General features: G+C 38.5%; 1 protein-coding gene across 5 annotated transcripts in view; it reads right to left on the bottom strand.

The window, feature by feature from the left end:
• Positions 1-20,707, bottom strand: part of SLC38A1 (solute carrier family 38 member 1) — an 86,662-nt gene that overhangs the window by 14,108 nt on the left and 51,847 nt on the right. For all 5 annotated transcript variants that reach the window (XM_008002965.3, XM_073020653.1, XM_008002964.3 and 2 more), the window contains 11 exons: positions 12,200-12,273; positions 10,675-10,767; positions 10,299-10,380; positions 9,224-9,306; positions 7,677-7,735; positions 7,442-7,558; positions 6,153-6,232; positions 3,936-4,036; positions 1,475-1,593; positions 765-906; positions 566-663 (listed from right to left, as the gene is read on the bottom strand). In XM_008002965.3, the coding sequence (XP_008001156.1) occupies positions 566-663; positions 765-906; positions 1,475-1,593; positions 3,936-4,036; positions 6,153-6,232; positions 7,442-7,558; positions 7,677-7,735; positions 9,224-9,306; positions 10,299-10,380; positions 10,675-10,767; positions 12,200-12,273 (1,048 nt within the window). The remainder of the gene's footprint in view (positions 1-565; positions 664-764; positions 907-1,474; positions 1,594-3,935; positions 4,037-6,152; positions 6,233-7,441; positions 7,559-7,676; positions 7,736-9,223; positions 9,307-10,298; positions 10,381-10,674; positions 10,768-12,199; positions 12,274-20,707) is intronic.

The following is a 20,707-nucleotide window of genomic DNA, read 5'->3' on the forward strand; positions in this document are numbered from 1 at the left end:
TTCTGACTGGCTATACCCTGGATCAGAACAAAAGCTGAGGCACCATAAGAGTAAAACCAGAGGGCCGGGCACGGTGGCTCATGCCTATAATCCCATCATCGGGGAGGCCAAGGCGGGCGGATCACGAGGTCAGGAGATCCAGACCATCCTGGCTAACATGGTGAAACCCTGTCTCTACAAAAAAATACAAAAAAAAAAAAAAAAAAAAAATTAGCCAGGCATGGTGGTGGTTGCCAGCTACTCAGGATGCTGAGGCAGGAGAATGGCGTGAACCTGGGAGGTGGAACTTACAGTGAGCTGAGATCATGCCACTGCACTCCAGCCTCGGTGACAGAGTGAGACTCCGTCTCAAAAAAAAAAAGAGTAAAATCAGAAAAGATATTTGGAGGGACGGGAGAAGATTCTGATATGATATTTTAAATCTCTCCCAAGTAGCAAAGCTACAGGGCTTCTGCCTCCTTTCAAGGCAACTGAAAGTAGTCTTGATAGAAAGGTGGACTATTTATTTTGTAAATTTAAATGGAAAACTAATCAGAAAAGTTAGAGTGGCTGGCAAGAGACATACCCAAATTCTTTGAGTTCCTTTATCTCCATCCTGGTGTGTGATTTTTAAATAAAGAGATGAAGGAAGAATGAAAATAAGCATGTTAGCAGATGTAACTCCTATAAAATAAGAAAAAAGAGAAAATTTAGCATTGCTATTGTGAAATTTTCCCTCCAAACAGCTACTGTAGAATGAGAAGCCCAAAGTCATGAAGTCATACCTACGACTCCAAAAATATCCTTCATGGAGGGTATGAAGATCACCAACAAGTTGATAACAACCAAGAGTATGCAGGTAACCACGATATGACGACATAAATTAAACTTTGTTTTCTTAGCCAGTTCAAATAAAGATGAACGAACCTGCAAGAAGAGAAAACAAAGATTCTGTAAATGCCTACAGCATGCCCACACTGACATTTCTCCGCAGAGTAACTGATTTATTGGTGCACATGAATTCATGAAATGTTTTGTAATGCCTAGTGAATTTATAGGTAGTTTAACAGTTTTGGAAGTTCTGGGGCTTGACTTAAGGAGGGAAAGTATTTTTATTTATAGAATAGTAGAGTTTTCTTTTGTGGGGGGGTGTAATTTCTGTCTTTGATTTATCTAAGACTTGAGTGTTCATTTCTGATTTTTTACATTCTCTCTTCATGTCTGACTGAAATTTGAACATTCTATTGTCATTTCTTTGTAAAGAACAGGGTCAGATTAATTAGAATGAAGATTCACTGCATCAGAGGCTCCCTGATGCACTGAATGCCACTTGCTTTTCAAACAGCCTGAACTGAGTCTTGGGATCTTTCCCAGATGCAGATTCAATAACCGAGGAAAGTTACCTGGGGCAGGCTTTCTCTGCAACCGGCTCCTGCAGGCAGAAGGAAAGCTGAGACCTCAGGTTTTCTCATATTGCACCGAGGCCCTTACTCACCGTGAAAAATAACACCGGCACTGTGAGGATCACAGCAACAATGACAGCCAGCCGCACTGTCAGGATAAGAATGTCATCTTTACTCTGATACTTGTGAAGGAGGTCTGACTGCACGTTGTCTGAAATGAGGGAAAAGCAAGAGGGTTTTAAAGGGAGATAAAGTATATCAGTTTTTTTGAACAACAAAGAATTTGTAAACTAAAGGGCAAGTAAAGTAATGTTTTGAAATGTCTATTAAAACAATTCAGTTGGAAAGAAAAATCTCTAGGTAAGACATGCTCCACTGTGCATATGCAACTTAGCAAAGGAGTTTAAAATAATCACTAGAAGAAGCTACATGGGGTGGGAATGCTTAATTTAGACTAAATTAAACCTAGGAGTACACTGGGCTTGAAAATGAAACATACAGTTGAAGCACGAAGCTGCTCTTAATCTAGACTTTCCCTCTACTCTTCAAACCATGCCAAACGACCACAAGCTTGCTCAGGGAGGGTGGGGGTGGGGTGGGGGGTGCTACAAGCCACCTTGGAGCTTGTTTCAAACTCTTCTCTTGTTAAGTCAACTTCAAGTGGCCAAGCAGCAGAGGCACTAGCTGAAATTTCACCATCAGGAAATAATTCCACTCTTCCATGTATATTGTTCTTGTAAAAAAAAAAAAAATTAGTTTATGTACTACTGTGTCTGTGTGTGTGTGTGTGTGTGTGTGTGTGTGTGTGTGTGTGTGTTGAGACAGGGTTTTGCTCTTTCACCCAGGCTGCAGTGTGGTTGCCGTAGTGCCATGTTGGCTCACTGCAACCTCTGCTTCATGGGCACAAGCAATTCTCCTGCCTCAGCCTCCTGAGTAGCTGGGACTACAGGCGTGTGCCACCATGTGTGACTAATTTTTGTGTATATATATATATTTTTGGTAGAGATGGGGGTCTCATTAAGTTGCCCAGGCTGGTCTCGAACTCCTAGGCTCAAGCTATCCACCTACCTAGGCCTCCCAAGATGCTGGGATTACAGGTACAAGCCACCACACCTGGACTTATGTACTACGTTGAACTTTTTCTCAACTCAGAACTTCAGAAAGTGTTATTTTAAAGACTAACAAAGCTAGAATGGCAGTCCCATAGAGTATGAAACTGCTCACTCTTTTGACAAGAGATAATTTCCCCTCCTGTCTCCTGCAAGGGCTTCTCACTGCACCAGTCTCAAGGTTCTCAGCATGGAATTCAAATGCTAATCTGTACCATAGAGCTTGGTCTCAGTTTCCAAAACCGAACCATAAGTTATAATACGAATCTCACTAGTTCTAATTTCCTTAATTCAAAATAACTAACCACTTAAAAATAGCTAAGCCTTTTTATTTAATCCAAGAGTAATACAAGTGTTTGGTGTTCTATTCTATGTGAAAACAATGCATTTACAAAGAAAAATTATAGCTTGAACAAGACAACAGTGAGACTTCAACTAACATTAAGTTCTCCCCCTCTCTCTCCCTATACCCACTGCAGCCCTGAAACTCTGTAGGCACCTTAGCAACACCATTTTTATGTAAAAATTAAATATAGTATTTATGAATTCATTAGACAATGCTATTCTCTATTGCTAGTGAAAATGATAATAATAACATCTGTATAATCAGAGTAGCCTTTTTCTCCAGGCTGAATTAATAATTTTTAAATGTGCTTAATTTTGAGACATTTATGTTTATGATAAAAAGTTCCAAAGAATTATTATTTAGTAGAAAAGATTGTGAAATACATACAGATATACATATATATATAGGTACACACACACATATATACACACATATATATATTTAAATTAGGTCCCCAATTATAAAGATAATGAAAGGTATTAAATAAAGTTTCAGGATAATTTGAATAGGAGAGGATGAAGAAGCAGTAAAAGCCAGTAAACTGTTCATTCAGGGTCAGTAAAGGTTACATATGAAAACTTGTTCCCTTTTTCAGATTTCATTTTTTAAAATTTTCTATATCATTCCTTCAGATCTTTGCAAGGTTCCGACTTACAGTGAACAATTAGGAGTTTCATTTTTAATTAACTCAGAGTGTCATGAGTGTAGCACTCTGCTCTTTCTCACTTTCAGCATCTGTCTCTGTCTCTCCATTCTATTAATGGAATCTGACCCAATTTGCAGTGTCAATTAGGAAAGCCTTGTCTGATGTAGTTTTAAACCCTCCTCAGTAAAGTTAGCATGCTTCTAAAATGCAATTTCTTTTAAGGACACTGTTAGGAGAAAAAAATTATAAATATTGTTTTAGTAAATATTTTATTCTGCAGTCTGCATGAACATGTAAAGATCACCATTGCTTTAAGTAGAAGAAAAAACTAGACAAACCAATGGATAGCTTTGTTGCTCTCTTTGCCTTTCACGTTAAAAGTTATTTCAACACTGATTTTTACTAATTTGTTTACAAATACTTATATTTATGTACCAGTAGAAATTACTTACCATAGAATGTCAAGTAGCCAAAAATGGCAGTCAGGAAGTACATAACAAACATGGCGAAAAAGGAGATGTTTGAAACCATCTGCATTTTTTTCTGTGATCGGCTAAAAACAAATAAATGTTAAAAATTAAAAATCATATCACTGAATTTAAACGCCAGTGTTAACATTGAAGAATACTAATTTAACTTTGCCTCTATCAGGTTAGGGAAGATCTGAACAGCTGAAATTACCCCTGGCAGTTATGCCAGTTGAAAATAACCTCTCTTACACCGAATTGGTATTGATCCATGGAGATTCATGGAACTACACTCCCGTAAGTGTTCTTCCCCATTCTTTTAAAAGAATATCAAGTTCTCATCGGAAGGGCAGATAGCATTTTTAAAATATTTGGCCTTGATATTATCTCCACACTAGCTGGACAAAGGAAAACATGCAGAAAAAAATCAGTGCTGTTCTCCTAGCTCCAGAGATTAGCGGCAGAGCTGGAACTTGACCTAAGGTGTTCTGTCTCTAAAGCTGCTGTTTTAGGTTCTGATTTTCCCATTGGGTGGCCTCAGGGATGCACCTGGAAGTCTGCAGGTCTCCAGTGCACCAAGCGCCCAAGAGATCACAGCTGGAATGATGAAGGGCTCCATCTCTCAGGTCAAGTTCACTCTGGGGTTGGGATGACCCTCTAAGTTGCTTTAACTGCCCAAACAATTAATCTGCAAGACTGGTATTCAATAAATAACAGACCACAGATAGTCATAACATTTGATTATGTCATAACAAGGAATCTGGGATGCCATGGGAGTACGGAAAACAAGAAAAATTGAGAAGTAGGCTGGGCGCGGCGGCTCACGCCTGTAATCCCAGCACTTTGGGAGGACGAGGCGGGCGGATCATCTGAGCTCAGGAGTTCAAGACCAGCCTGGGCAACATGGTGAAACTCTGTGTCTACAGAAAATACAAAAGTTAGTTGGGTGTGCGGGCATGTGCCTGTAGTTCCAGCTACCTGAGAGGCTGAGGTGGGAGGATTGCTTGACCCTGGGAAGTTAAGACTGCAGTGAGCTGAGATCATACTATAGCACTATAGTCTGGGTGACAGAGTGAGACTCTGTCTCAAAAAAAAAAAAAAAAAAAAGGTAAAGAAAAATTGAGAAGTATACACTTGAGAAAATTAAAAACTAAAACGAAAAGCTGAACTATTAAAAGATGCCAAAGACAAGGGCAACAAATCATGGATTTCTCTTCCCCGAGGAAAGGGTATCCGCCTCACCATCGCTGAAGAGAGAGACAAAAGACTGGCAGCCAAACAGAGCAGTGGGTGAAATGGGTCCCTGGGTGACATGTCAGACCTTTGTACGTAATTAAAAATATTGTGGCAGGAAAAAAAAAAAGATGCCAAAGATATATTTAAATTCTCCAAATAGAGGATCACAAACTAGGAGTGATGTATATACACATAGATGTGGATGGTTTAAAATTTAGCCATGTATCAATTAAATATGAAAAAAATGCGTGGATTCAATTCTAAATGACATCAACTTTGTTTCAAAATGGAAATAAATACCAATATTGTCTATCTTTTCTAAGTTTTTAAGATTATGCTATGGTGACTATTTTTGTTTATGTTTGATAACCGTAGACTAAAAAGAGAACACATGAAGACGTTTATAAGCAGGCCTTAATTTTCTCAAAACCAGCAATCAAAAATAAATCAATAAATCCATAGAATTTTCTTAATAGTTAAAAATGAACAGCAATATTCTCTTTTCCTAGTTTGTGGCCATAACATTGATGTCTTATTGTCTGATTTACTAGCCTTTTCACCCAAACCAACAGGCAATCAGAGACAATGTATTTAGCAGTTTACAGATGAATCTGAAGATTATCACCCACTTGCAAAATACGCATACATAATGGAAAGCAACACAAATACTCAAACTGTCCTCGGTGATACAATATTCGAAAAACCAATTAATGAAAAAGCCCACATGGTTGGCTACTTTTTATGTTTATGACCCCCCCAAATACTGCAAGTTTCTGATTTTTCTTGCTTTCTTGATTCTTAAAATACAATGCTTGTTTAAGAATGGCAGGATGTGAGTAAATGTTGAAGCTAGGTGATGAATCCACCTACGTTCATTAGACAAGTCTGTTTATTTTAATTCCATACTTGCCTATTAATGAGGAGATGTAAAACGATTAAGATTAAAAAATTAAACAAATTTCTTACTCTTTAAGCTCACTGTAAATTGGCAGGACTGATGGGTGGCAGACAAATGCAAATGCAATGGTTGGTAAAGCATACACGGTCTATTTGAGAGAAAAGAACAGACATTAGGAAAAACACTTTTACCATAAAAATGACACAGCTCCAGTATTTCTGAGCTCTTTTCATCTGACAGCTCTTCAGAATCCCTGGATTATTCGGTTATTAGGAGGGTTTTGATCTCCAAAATAGAAGCAGCTTTTCTAAGAGAGCTTATCTAGCTAGAGCCATTAGCCACTTGTCACAGAGGGACTTTGGATTTGGCTCACCTACGGCGTATTTTATATACTCCAGGTATACAACACCCCTGTTTATACAGCATGAGCCAGTTACATGGCACTCTTCCTAGGATAGCTCACTGGGTCCCCACAGCAATCCCAAGCAGTAGGCAGACTATGGCTGTTCTCCTGGCTCCCTCCAACGGGTCAGGTGACTGGCCCAGCACTCCCACCTCTAGTTTACTGCTCTTTGCTCTACATCAGGTGCATGGAATCAGACTTAAAAGATATCCTCTGAAAAGAAAATCTGTTTCATATTGCACTACTTTGGCTATATCCTTACAATTAGAGATAAAGAGAGAAAATCCAATCTATTTAGCTTTCTTAGATAAGGCTCTTTGAAACTCTCAAACTCAATCTAACTTCCTATGCAAAAAGAAGTGAAAACTAGCCCATCTTATGCCCTAACTCTGCTGATGCACTATGCCAGGCGTATTCTAACAAAACCTTGTAAGATACAGAATAGAATCCTTATTTTTACTCAAGAGGTTGGGTGACTTGCCTGAGGATTCAAATCCAAGCCTGACTGACTCTATAATCCTCTGTTTCCCATCGGTATCAACAATATTTTAATAGTATGAGTGTCTTTTAAGTGTCAGTTTGTGGTGGCATCTACATTTCAACTGTGCAAGCTGAGGAAGTCTGCAGTATTCATTTCTGTCATCACCAGAACCAGGGGGCAAAGGATGTTCCTAATCTGTTTTTGAAGCATCACCTAGCACTCTACACAGGAAAAGCTGAGACAATTATCCAGAATGGGATTTTGACAGGGAATGCTTAATGGTAAGAGAGAGTGTAAAATACAATATTTGTATATTTCTCAAGGATCTCTACATAGATGTGTAATCTAGAAGCAATGGTATCATGTGTTCTTTTGAGAACTAATACATTCAAAACAGTGCAATTACAAGTATGAGAAATAGAATGCCCTTAATAAAAATGCTCGTTTCATCTGCAAAGGATCAGGAAACTTACCTTTGAATTGAAGGTAACATATTTTGGCGTACACATGTCAGCATTTGTTGAATTAGCACTTATTGTTGAATTTAGCTCTGGAACAATGCAGGGAATTTGAAATTTCTTGTAAATAACCTGGTATTAAGAAGTATAGTAGAAGCAGTATGAACTTTAGTAAAGCCAAATAATGAATAATTATTACATGCCATTGTACTGTCACAAAACCAAACCAGCCATTTCAATCAGCACTTACCACTATTAGGAAAAAAACCATACAGCTCAAGGAAAATCCACTAGTATAGCCAAGATACCCTTTAAAAAAAGTAAAAAATAAATTATTTCTTTTTTTCCATTTTTAAAAATTTTGGAGCTACCCATCATAAACTGTTATTATTTCAAAATTCATCACCTCATTTATTTCAATGCATTATTTCAAGCATATTTTAGAGCTCCAATAATAAACATACGTGCCCAAGCGAATACAAGATTTATTATTTGACAGTGCTATTTTATTTGGCAAAAAAATGGGGCTCTGAATAAAAACATTATATTATGTGTTTTGATTCCAACTCTCCCTGCACACTAGAGAACACAGACTCCCAGAATCCAGCAGAAAAGAGCCTTCCAATTTTTGTTGTAAGTCTGTGTTGGTGGACTCTGATGGACTCCTATGGGCAAACCCATTTACTCCTTGATCCCCTCAATAGCTCTTTATTATGCACTTATTGTGTGCATACTGAATGTCAGTTATAATACTTTTCTCCCCAGATGAGAGAAAGTAGATGAAGCGAATTTCCAGTGGTAAATTGAGTATCTGGGGATCTTTAGCTAGCTCCCCGTAGAATGCCTAGGCGATCTCCAATTGCCACCATGACCTCCAGAAAGGTAGAGTTAAGTAGCCTCTCAAGACTGCATTATTTTCAACCCTGGGGAAGACCTTTTCTCTACTTAACTGAAAAGAGCTACCTCTATAGGTACGGAAAACACAGATGCAGAAACTGGAAAATTAAGTAGTTAAAAAAAAATCTATTTATAAACCTCACAGAACAGCTACAGAGGTCTGATATTTTGATCCAAAACAAAGCAAAAAACTGAGGCTCATAATTATTGTTCGAAGAACTTTTATCCAAACTTTTGTTTGAATTAGCCCAGAATTAAAGTAAATACATTTTACAGATTTTTGACTGGATGGCAGTCTGGCCACATTATTCAATGTATGAAATTCCCCTAACATCAGGCATCCTTGTCTTCAAATACAAGCATAAAAACAAGTAGTAGATCAAAGGCAAATGGATATGACTTGGGGATTATCCACCATTTCTGACTTTTGATTTATCTCTCCCACGTCGAAGAGAAATAATTGAGGCTGGCTAGACTCTCTAAATTTATAATACTTGTGGGTATAAATCTAGGCAGCTTTCTGTCTCCATAGTAGATTTGAAAATATATTTATCTAAATAATGATGGTAGTTAAGACTTCGTATGAAGAGAATTCCATTTTTTGGACTTTTTTCAGAGTAGCATATAAGTTGTACTTTTGAAAATAGCCCTGTCTGTCCTGGCCCCAGAACCTCCCTTCTCCCCTCCACAGCTCAGTAGAGAGATTGTTTAGGAGGTCACATACTGACTATTGCTTTTATCCCATATTAAAGTTGGCACCGATTAATACTTGTAATTTATCATGCACTTCATCTTTGAGCGCATGCAGAGGGGAAGCAGAGGGCAATGCTGTCCATGTTTACTCAGTTTCTGATTCACTGGGGCACTGCAGAATATGATAAAAACAAAATCTGTCCTTACCTAAGTTCTTCAAGAGACACAGAGGGAGAATTATGCCAAAGGTAACTATCACCACCAGAACTCGGCCATCCACGTACCAGGCTCTGAAAGGCATTTCAGGGGTTAGGTTATATTTTTTTAGAAAGTGACTTTTTCCCCCTCCAGTGTAAAATTTCATGGTATATATTTTTATTAATTTTTACTATATCCATTAATTTTTAAAATCATTATTCAGATCTTATCCAAACACTTTAACCCAACCACTACTTACTTACTACAGCTTCACTCCCATGTAATGGAAGAAGGAATATTGTTGTTGTTTTTTCTTTGCCATTGGCTAAATGTGGCATTCTTTTGAATTATTTACATGGTTTCCAAACTGAATGCATACATTGTATTCTGTCAGATTACAACTTGTCCTACCAATTATTTAAAGAGAAAGCTCCTTTTTGTTTTGCTGGGCTAGCATCAGCGAGAAACAAGTCACCACAGGTAGGCATTTCTCTCTCCCTGATCCCTTGGATTTGACCTTGAATCCTGAGAACACTAGAAACTCTGGCTTCTATGATTCTCCCTTGAAAGAAAACAGAGAAACTAAGACTGACAAGAACTGTTAAACAAGAGGGAGTCAAAACACAACTGTGCCAAATGCAGCTGCAACATTTTCCAGGGTTATCTATATCTTTAGTGAGGTTGGCTCATGTAAATTTTGCTTCCAAAATACTATGTCCCTTCTTTAAGCAAGAGGCTAGGGTCTTAATTTTTTTTTTCATGTTCCACTTTTGTGTTAAAAATATTCCATATCTGTTCTATTTCACCGAAACTAGATATAGATTTCAAGCTCTTGGGAAAATGCAGTATCTACCACTCACAGCATGACAGACAAATCTACCTTTCAAATGTTCATATTCAAATGACTCTCCTACTTTTTTCATTTATGTAGCCCCAAAGAAAATTTATTGTTGAAACAACAAACAAACAAAAACCAGCCTAGGAAAAACTTTCTGCAATATTCATAAAGCAAGAATTTTGATTTGCCCATATTTAAATGAAAAACATTTTAGTTATATCATTTAAAAAATGGTCTATAACTTACGAAAATGTCTCTTCCTTTCCCATGAGAAACTTTATGGCAGAGGGTAGTTCGTTTTTTACGATGAAGAGGTAGCTCAGCATTGCTGAAGGAAAATGAGAACATTTTTAGAAAGAAGATACGAAGGCTTACGTTGCAAGCTATGTAAAAAGTTATCACCCCGTTCTTAGACCAACCTTGTGTCAATAAGACACAAAGGCAACTTCAGCTACTCTAGCAGGATATGTGGCTTTAAATAAGTAACTGCTGTCTGCTTTACTTTCCCTGTGCCATTTTAGCAATGAGGATGATAACTGCTTGAATTATGTTAAAATTCATGCGGCCGCTTAGCCACCAGAATTAGTTTCAAGTTATGTATAGAAGAGCATGTTCTTTTTACCTCCAGTGTTCTGTAGAGAGGTGGCTCCAAAGATTACGAACTTCCCGGTGGTGCCAAAGACTTGTTCCCCCAGCTTTTCATATACCATGCAGCCTATTTAAAAATCAAATTTGAGAACACAAGAAATGACAGGGTTCAGAAAGTTAAAATAGTCAAGATTTTGTCATTCTACTGACAGTTCCCCAAGTTACTGTGTGCCTTTCTCAAACTCACACAAATAGTCATTTTGGCTTTGCAGGGTTTAAGGTATCCTCATTACAAAACAAACTCTTGACATTTTAAAATGTGAGACGCAACCATCATTTCTCCTTTTTCAAGTTGGCTACCAGAGCATTACAATTAACCTATTAGGTCATAAGGCTTATTTTTAACTACCTCTACCTTACAAAGGGGAAATTCCTTCTGTGATCTTTGTCTTCAGTCTGGTACATACCATTAAAATACATATTTGATTTAAAAAGATCCTAATAGTTGAAACAAAAAGATTCCTTTTGAATTAATGACTGATTAGGCTAATAAGGAATTATCTTAATAACATCCCATCAATGCCTCTGTGTTCTAAATGTAATAACAAGCTTAGACACATTTTAATAACCAATACATACAAAATCTAATCATTCATAAAATGCAGTTCAAATACATGCAACTCATAAAAGAGAGTAGAAGACTAATCTGTCAAAAGTATAATTTGTCTGTAGCAAAATTTGAAAATGTTCAACTAGCTCATCTCAATAAATACTAAAATTCTAAAGTATTCGCTTTTTAAAAAGTGTTTTATTTCTTTATAACTGTTCAGTTCATATTTTCAAAAGGTTCATGGAGAGCAATATGGGGCAGGCTATAATTAAACCTTTGTTTAATTTCTCATAAGACTAGTGTTTAAACTAGACAATGGTTAGCTCCTCAATTTATTATAAAATGTTCCAGTTAAATGGAGTCATGTATATATAATAATAGCTGGCCAGTGTGGTTTTAGCTAATGTAAAAGTCAAAGAATTACAAACATAATTCAGTGTCCCAGAAATAGAAAATAAACACTTCAGGTATTACACTGCCCAGAGTACTTGAAGTCTCTTCATAGCTTGCTCACTCCCACATTGCCTCAGGAGTAAAATTTTCTGCTTGGAATATGCACAAGAGAATGAAAGGTCTGCTTACTTTTAAAACCTTGGAAGCTATAATATAAAAACATGGAATCTTTGTTCTAGATTTATAAAGACCTAAGGAAAAACTGAAGCTTTTAAAATGAAGTCATTTTAAACTTGAAAAACAGGTATATAATTGAGGGTTCACTTTAAGTGACAACATTATTTCCTCATTGTCCATGACAATTTAATTTATATTTTGCTGCAACTGTTTCTCTAGATAAATACTCCCATAGGTCTTCTAATCACTCTAGGTCAAAGTAGTTGTTCTTTTTAATAATCAAATTGCTGTACAGAGAGAGAAGATCATTTGCTCCATAATGTCACCATAAAAATAATTCACCCTGGTTTTAACAAAATCAAACATGTCCTCAGCTTACCTGTTTCTTTTGAACAGATCAATAGGAGATTTATTGAATATATAGACAGCAATGTCACTGAAGTCAAAAGAACCCTAAGGCAAAGAAAATAAATTTTGTTGTAATAACTAGAAAAGAATATATTCTGACATTACAGTTTAGAAGGGCCAAGATTTATTTGTATGGTTAACACAATTTGTTAATAGTATCCAAATTTTGGAACCTATTAGTCATCCCTGTTTTAAGATCCTCAATAAAAATGTCCTACCAAATAAAGAAGTGCTCATTAGAATCTGAGTAACAGTTCAAATTCTTCATGTAATTTAAAGCCCAAACAGCTCTCTGGGAGCATTTCAGTTGAGATGACTTTAAAACAACATTCTGAAAGAAAGCTTTTGTAGTCTATGTTGCACTCTCTGTTACATCCGGGTGAGAAAGTGTGAGAATGGGGTGGGAGGGGCAAAGGGAAAGGCAGGCAGTGACTTTAGGAGAATGACCACCTGACTTTGGGCAACTTGCTTAACATTTCCCATCTCTGGATTCCTTGCCCATAATATAAAGATACAAGCCAAATGATGTCTAGGGTTCTATTCATCTATTACTTCATGGCTATTTTAACATCTATATATTGGGCTAATAATGTAATTTACTTTTTTTGCACCTGGTTCCTCTTAGATGAATAAGCACCCCTTGCTAACTAGTGGGAAAATTTGACAATCAAGTATAATGAAAAGACTTTTTTGAATGATGAACTCATGTTTTTGTTTTAGTACATCTGGCTCATTATCAAATGCTTCTCAAGAAAAAGTGCAGTTAAAATGATGTGGGAGATTATATAGATGATTTCTGAAACATTTGGTTAAAACAGACATGATAATTGAAAATAAAGCCTATTTATTAAAAAAGAAGGAAAAAAATCCAGTCCCCAAATGAAACCACTCACTTCCTGATGTGGGAAAATATATCCCTAGAACAATACATTACTGCAATTGACTCTACGTTTGAGTCATTAAAAGCAATTATTTTTCCACCAAGTGCTGTTGAGAGGCACTTGGCACATCATGCCGTTCGCTCTGCGTGGGCTGCTTCCACCTGGCTCTTCCCCCTCCCAGCACACCTGTTGAAGGCTGCTCTAGGCCCCAGCTCATATGCCAACTCCTCAGTCGCCTTCCCTGGCCCCAGGCAGAACGACTGCTCCTCAGCTGTCTATGATCCTACTGCGTTTTGTTTCTCCCACATACGAGGCAGCCATGAGGAGATAAACCAGGTGTACAGAATGGTCAGCAGCAGAACAGATGAACTGCCAGAAACTGGCCAGCAAGCAAATGAGGGGCAGAGCTCAGCAAAGGCAAAACAAACACTAGGAAAAAGAACAAAAGACCTAACACTTTGGGTAAAGGCCCAGCTGATCTGCCAATAAAGGGGAATTTAAGTTAAGAGATGATTGGTAAGGAAGTGCATTCAGATCTGGACTTATTTCCCTAAAATCCTTGAGTGAGGAGGCTGATTGATATGGTTTGGCTGTGTCCCCACCCAAATCTCATCTTGAATTGTAGCTGCCATAATTCCCGGTGGAAGATGATTGAATCATGGGGGCAGTTCCCCCATACTGTTCTTGTGGTAGTGAATAAGTCTCACAAGATCTGATGGGTTTTTTTAAATAAGGGGAAACCCCTTTTGCTTGTCTCTCAATTGTCTCTCATCTGTGGGCAAGTAAGATGTGCCGTTAGCCTTCTGCCATAATTGTGAGGCCTGCCCAGCCACGTGGAACTGTGAGTCTGTTAAACTTCTTTTTCTTTATAAATTACCCAGTCTCAGGAATGTCTTTATCAGGAGCATGAAAATTGACTAATACACTGATTAAGAGGGTAGGTCACTTACTATCTCTTCAAGTTGAGGGATGTGAGAAATGGAGAGCAAGCATTTATTAACCAACCCAGTAGTTCTGAGATAACGTAATGGAACAGGATTTGATATGCTCTGTCACAGAGTAAGATACAGGACCTAATTGTGGCGTGATTTTTTTTTTCTATCAAGTAAGATAAGCAATATTTATGTCAAAGAAGCAAGCTTTGGGTTTCCTGCAGAGTTCATTTGTGTTTTCAGGGACACAACACTAAGTAGCCACTTCTACATGAACATGTGACAGGCCCTAGAAGATTTCCGTGTGGCACAGAAGAATGTAGGCTTCCTAGTGGGGATAAAATGAGTGACATCTTAGGATGAGCCAGATGCTATTCAAGAGTGACCATGTGCCCTATTGGGTCTACTCTGCTGGGACCAAAGGTGACCAAAGGGATTTTCCCATGAGCCCAAGGCTAATGTATACAGAGTATGACCTTGTAGGAACTATCTATGTGCCTAGCAGGAGGGGATAGTTATGAATATTTACCTAATGATTTACAAAAGGCCCTAACCCTGGAGAACTCCGTATTTATTAGCAAAAGAAACATTCTAAGGAAACATTTGCTGTGTTCCCTCAGTCAGTAGCCCCGGCAACCACATGGTTCTTGCACATGGCTGTGTCTTAACACAATCTATGTGTTGAATCTCTTTGTAGATGATGCTTGTGGCATCCGGCCCTTTGAGCACCATAAACTGCTATACCCCTTTTTCAAGTGGGAGAAAAGTGTTGATTAGGGAAGAGTTTAGTAGTGTTCACTTATCTTCCACACCCCACTTAAACACAACAGAATGAGGTGCTCCCACAGTGATGCAAACAACCCCCTCCCATGTTTAAGAGGCATAACATTGCACCTCAGAGTACTCAGAGTCTGACAGTTTTGCCTTTAACTGTCCGATCTGCAAAGACTCTCTTCTTAGTCCTTTCCCAAATGTAGATCTTCTCTTCCAAGACTGAAAACTACTATAAAGCAAAACCCCCTTTTCTATCAGATCACTAAGAGGCAAAGTGTAAAAGTAAAATTCTAAGAATACTTTAGCCTATACCAGAATCTGGCATTAATAGGATTAAAATTTAGAAAGTTTGCCTCCTTGTTCAGATTCTTAGAAAGAAGGACTATATTGTCTAGTTGACTCTAATAGATCCTAGAAAGGGTTAGAAAAATCAAATCATAGATGTCTTGAGACACAGAAACCATGACACCTAAGAGAAAGACGAAAGAGGAATAACTGGACAGAACGTATTGACTTGTTTGAACACTTCTGTTTAGAGCATGATTATGCCCCTAATTGTCCAGGTAGATATCTGTACATATAATTATGGTATCCTGGAAGGGAAACACATGCTGGGATTCCTGTGCTAACATAGAGGAACACAAGTGATTCCTTTTAAAAATTTCATCTGGATGTAATTTAAGCTTCAACATTGTTAACCACCGACCACAAGTATTAATATGGCTGGGACAAAAACCGGTTGCTAAAAAAGGTGTACTTACATGGGGACTACAGCTCAGTGATCGATAATAGGGCTGCCAAGGTGTTGATACTTCAGACTTATGTTCATCTTTGAGGGGAAGATCTAGAGCATGTAACTGTACATGGGTCATGGGGAAGGGGTGGCAAGACAGTTAGAATTGCGAAGAATGTGGTCAGGAACCTTCAAGAGTCTTTGTGTCAGCAACATTATGAAAGATGTGGTGCAGGACATTCTAGTAGATTTTTGAGTATCCTGAGAAGAAACTTAGAATTTTAGACTCCTAAAGCAGGGAGAGACTTTCAGAGAGGACCTAGTCCGGCACAGCGTTTTCACCCAGGACAGGAAACCCTTATACTCCATGCCAACACACAGGCATCCAGGTCTACAAAGTGTCTTTTAAAAGGGGACGTATTATGCAACCCACTCTGTTTCTGAAAAGTTCTGTGCCTGGAACTGAGGCTCAGCTGAAATCACTGTTGCTACTTCTATCCTTGGGTCCTCATTTTACCTTCTGGACCTATTTGAATCTACTTGAAATTTAACACCTCTCCTACCTAACAGTCCTGAGGGTGCTCATTTTAAGATTGTGCTCTTTAACTCAAACATCTTTAATTCTTTGAACTGTTCATCTTGTGATGAAGTGTTTGGGCTGTTTACATCTCAGCGATGGTCCAGTTCCTCAACCATCCTTTTTAAAGGCTATGTGCTGAGATGGACACAATGCTATAACATCAGATTTGGTCCAAACAGTGCAAAGCATGATAGGATTTTTAAATTCTTTGAGTCGGACATCTTTCTTCTTTCAAGATGATCTATTCTGGAATTCATTTTTATGGCAACCACACACTTTTCATTCTTTTTGAGCTTCTGGTGTGAATGCTACTAGACTGTCTTCCTAATTTTATCTTGTGTACTTTTTTTGTTTGTTTTTGAGGCTAAGTGCAAGACCTATATTTGTTTCCATTACAGTTTATCTTTCAAGTCTCATGATCTCTTCTTAAATTGTTGATCCTTTTTACTTATATATTAATCATTGCATCTAACTTCATATCTTAAGTGTACCTTCATCCAAGTCACTGGCATCAACTTTGAATAGAACAAGACCATCTGGAAATGGCCCATTGTCCAGTCAACTGCTTGAAGCCTGGAAGTCGACCTTATCTCTCAGCCATTCCCTCATCCTTTATATCTAGTCATTGGCAAGTGCCCTATCATTTCTACCTCCAAAATTTATCCCAAATCCACAGGCATTTTGTTCCCATCTCCACTCTAGTGTGAGCCATCATCTTTAATTTCCGGATAACTGTGATCATCTTTACTTGTCTCCCTTTACTTGTCTCCTCACATCCATCTTCCACCCAGCAGCCAGAATAACCTTTTTATTTTATTGTGTTATTATGTGTCTCCATCACTAGACTATAAGACAGACCATGACAGTTTAATTCACCTATTTACCTATTTACATTCAACATCAAACACACACATAACAGAGTCTTCACTGAGAATGAGTGAATTTACAGACATTAGAACCTCATTGGCAAGTTATGTGAGACTATGCCAAATACCTTAACTAAAATCAAGTCTCCCTCTATGAAGATAGTTCTGTGATCTACTTAGCTCACCTTATTTCAAAAGATGATATTAGTTTAGTGACTATTTAGAAAAACTCTGTTGGTCTCTACAGAGCAATCTTTTCTGCAGTCGTTGCACATAAACAAGCCATTTAATAATTTTCTCTACACTATTTCTTGGCATCTACTTTTTGCCATTTTTGAAAGTTGGGATTAAATTAGCCTATTTCTAATCCTCTGGGGATACTCTTGCTTTCTATGATTTTTAAAAAGATTTCTGATAGTGTCTTAGACAAAGTGGCATAAGGAAAAAAAGAAAAACAGAAAAAGATTTCTGACAGTGGTCCTAGATATATTTACTCTTTTTGCTGCAAGAAAATTTTGACTCATCTTTTAAACAACGAACATCTAAACATCTATTGAAAAAACGTTATTTGTCAATGTTTTGAATCATATTAACAGAATTGTAATTACTTGGTCTTCCATAATTTACCCAAAGATTGTATGAATAATGTTGTTAGTATTTTCATATTTAAAAGTACCATGTGCTAATAAAGTGGAAAGCTATGACAACAAATAAAACCAAAACATTTAATGTGATTGAAATGTTTTATACCGTGATTGTGGTGGTGATTTCACAACTGTATTTGGGTAAACGTAACAAATCTCACCCTTTAAATTGGGGAATTTTATTGTATATAAAGTATATCCCCAAACAAACAAACAAAAAACCAACCAACAAACAAAAACCAACCTCAGGACACTTTAAGGGAGACAAGACTATATTTTAAAAGCCTAGCTAGCTACACAGCAACAAATCATATGACATCCTCCCAACACAGCATCAGAGCCTTTGGTAGGGGTGGAGGTAAAGCAGCCGTCACTGCTTCAGATCCAGAAATAGCTCAGATGGGGGTGTTTGGGGCTGCTGTGCAGCTGAGTGCTTTCAACTCCTCCAGGACCCATTCCTCCCCCAAAGAAGAGGGAACCGTTACCAGCAGCCCTTCCTAGCATGACTCTCCCTTGCAAAGTTGAAAGCAGCTATTCTCAAACTTTAACGTGTGTGCGAATTAGGATCTTGTTAAAATGGATCAAGTCATGGGTCAGGACCTGAGATTCAGCATTTCTAACAAGCTGCCAGATGCTGCTGCTGCTGCTGGTCCACGGACCTCCCTGGAAGCAGCAAGGCTGAAAGCGCTGAGTTCTGGCCATGTGGCGTATACATCCCAGTTCTTTCTGTTTCTCAGTCCACTGTGCTGTGTGCATCATCTGCCACACTGTCTGTGGTGAGGTGCTGTGCCAACACTGCAACTCAGTTACCTGTAAACACAGACCCCACGGCTATCCAGGTAAGGTGGCAGTGAAGAAATCACTTACAGCTGAATCATTCTCATTGCTGTGCAATGCTGACTAGCTTCCAGTATGAAAAGTAAGGTCTCGTCTACTTCGTTTGGCTGACTTCCTCAAGTATTACTTTTTTTTTTCCCCTTGAGACAGAGTCTCGCTCTGTCACCCAGGCTGGAGTGCAGTGGTGCAATATTGGCTCACTGCAACCTCTGCCTCCCAGGTTCAAGCAATTCTTCCTCAGTCTCCTGAGTAGCTGGGATTACAGGTATGTGCCACCACACCCGGCTAATTTTTGTATTTTTTTAGTAGAGACGGGTTTCACCATATTGGCCAGGATGATCTCGAACTCCTGACCTCAGGTGATCCGCCCACCTCAAGCATTATTTGCTTCAGCAGGAAATATATTTAAATATTATTTTCAACCTCCCCTCCCCCATGTTTCACTCCTTCCAAAAGGGATCTGAGGCTTACTAAAATATGTAATTCTTCCTCTTCTAAATCCAGCTAGAAGCATAAAACTTTTACTATCCTCAATTAAACAAGCAGGCTAGTACATATAAAAACTCCTTGAGCTGGGGTAAAAGTGGTCTTTATTACTAGTCCTCCTTTGATCTATCACTGTCTTCTATTAACCCACAGCCCTCAATCCAAAACTTTCAGACATGCTGCTGGTTGAGGCGGAGTATTTACAAGGAAAAATTTAGAATCCAGGACAAGGAACTTAGACAAACCATAGGAAATGCATCAGTTCTGGGCTAGTTTAACTATCTTTCTCCACTCCTCTCTGCTGTTGCTGGCCTCTCCCTCACCCTCTTCTACCTCTTACCTCCTGTCTACCTTTCTCAAGGGTCTCAACCCTCCTGCATCTTCACCCTGCACTTTCCTGTTCATCTTTCAACTCCACCAACTCTCCCTGCTTCTCCATCCCACCCCCAATTATTCTAGGGGAAATACCTGTATAAAGATTTGAAAACACTGTTGAAGAGACTAGAACACTAGCTGAAAATGATGGAGGGGTTGGACAGTGGGGAGGACCCAACTGAGAATGGAGACCAAGAATTTGGTGTCGCCTTGTCTATGCGGTTGGAAAGCTCAGCTTCAGGGGTTTTCCAGGCCAGTGTGACAGCCAGCCAGTGGAAACAGGAAGTAGGGCATGAGTAGAAGGTTTAAGTGAGGGACCAGAGGCTCTCAGTGAGGCTCAAGGACAGGAATAGTGGTTTCTGGCCCAGGGAAGCAATGCCAATGAGAGACTTAAGGGATGAGGAAAGAGACACAGAAGAAGAATCCTGGCCGGGCGTGGTGGCTCACACCTGTAATTCCAGCACTTTGGGAGGCCGAGGTGGGTGGATTGCCTGAGCTCAGGAGTTCGCGACCAGCTTGGATAACATGGTGAAACCCCGTATCTACGTATCTACTAAAATACAAAAAATGAGAGGGGTTTGGCGGCCTGCGCCTGTAGTCCCAGCTATTTGGGAGGCTGAGGCAGGAGAATGGCGTGAACCTGGGAGGCAGAGGTTGCAGTGAGCTGAGATCATGTCACTGCACTGCAGTTTGGGTGACAGAGTGAGACACTATCTCAAAAAAAAAAAAAAAAAAAAAACTTTTGTTTAATGAGAGCTCAGATGGAAAGAGGCAGGCCCAAAAGCGAAGAGAGAGGGACAAGGTGTTCTGAGTCCCTAAATTCATATGAAAATGTTAAATAGTTTGACAAATTCAAAATGATCTTTTATATGAAAATGGGTTTTGTCAAGCTCTTTAATTTACCTTAAGGTATTCAATATCATTAATAAAACACTTTACTGATCATTAATAATATCAAATGTTGGGGTATTCACTATATGTCAGGCCCATTCTATGCACTTTTTAAAATGCTTCACTTATGAGTAGTACTATTACTATCCTTATTTTACAGATAAGGTAAATAAGGTAGCCAGGGAGGTTACATATTTTGTCTAAGGTCACACAGCTAGTGTCAGAGCACTCAAACCCTGGTAGTATGACTCCAAAGTCCCTACCCATCATGTTGCATTGTCTGTTAAAGTCAAACATCCAGAGAGGAATAACACTGTAAAAAATAAGACCTAAGCACAAAACAAAAATCTTAGAATGAAATACGTTGAAATGTTAACAGAGCTTGTCTAAGGTGAGCCTGAACACCCTGAACAGAGAGACTTTGAGTGATTTCTTTATACTTTATTTCGTTTATTTTATGCATTTTCAAAATGGTTTAAT

Source organism: Chlorocebus sabaeus, chromosome 11 (assembly GCF_047675955.1).
Source record: "Chlorocebus sabaeus isolate Y175 chromosome 11, mChlSab1.0.hap1, whole genome shotgun sequence".
Lineage (NCBI taxonomy): Eukaryota > Metazoa > Chordata > Mammalia > Primates > Cercopithecidae > Chlorocebus > Chlorocebus sabaeus.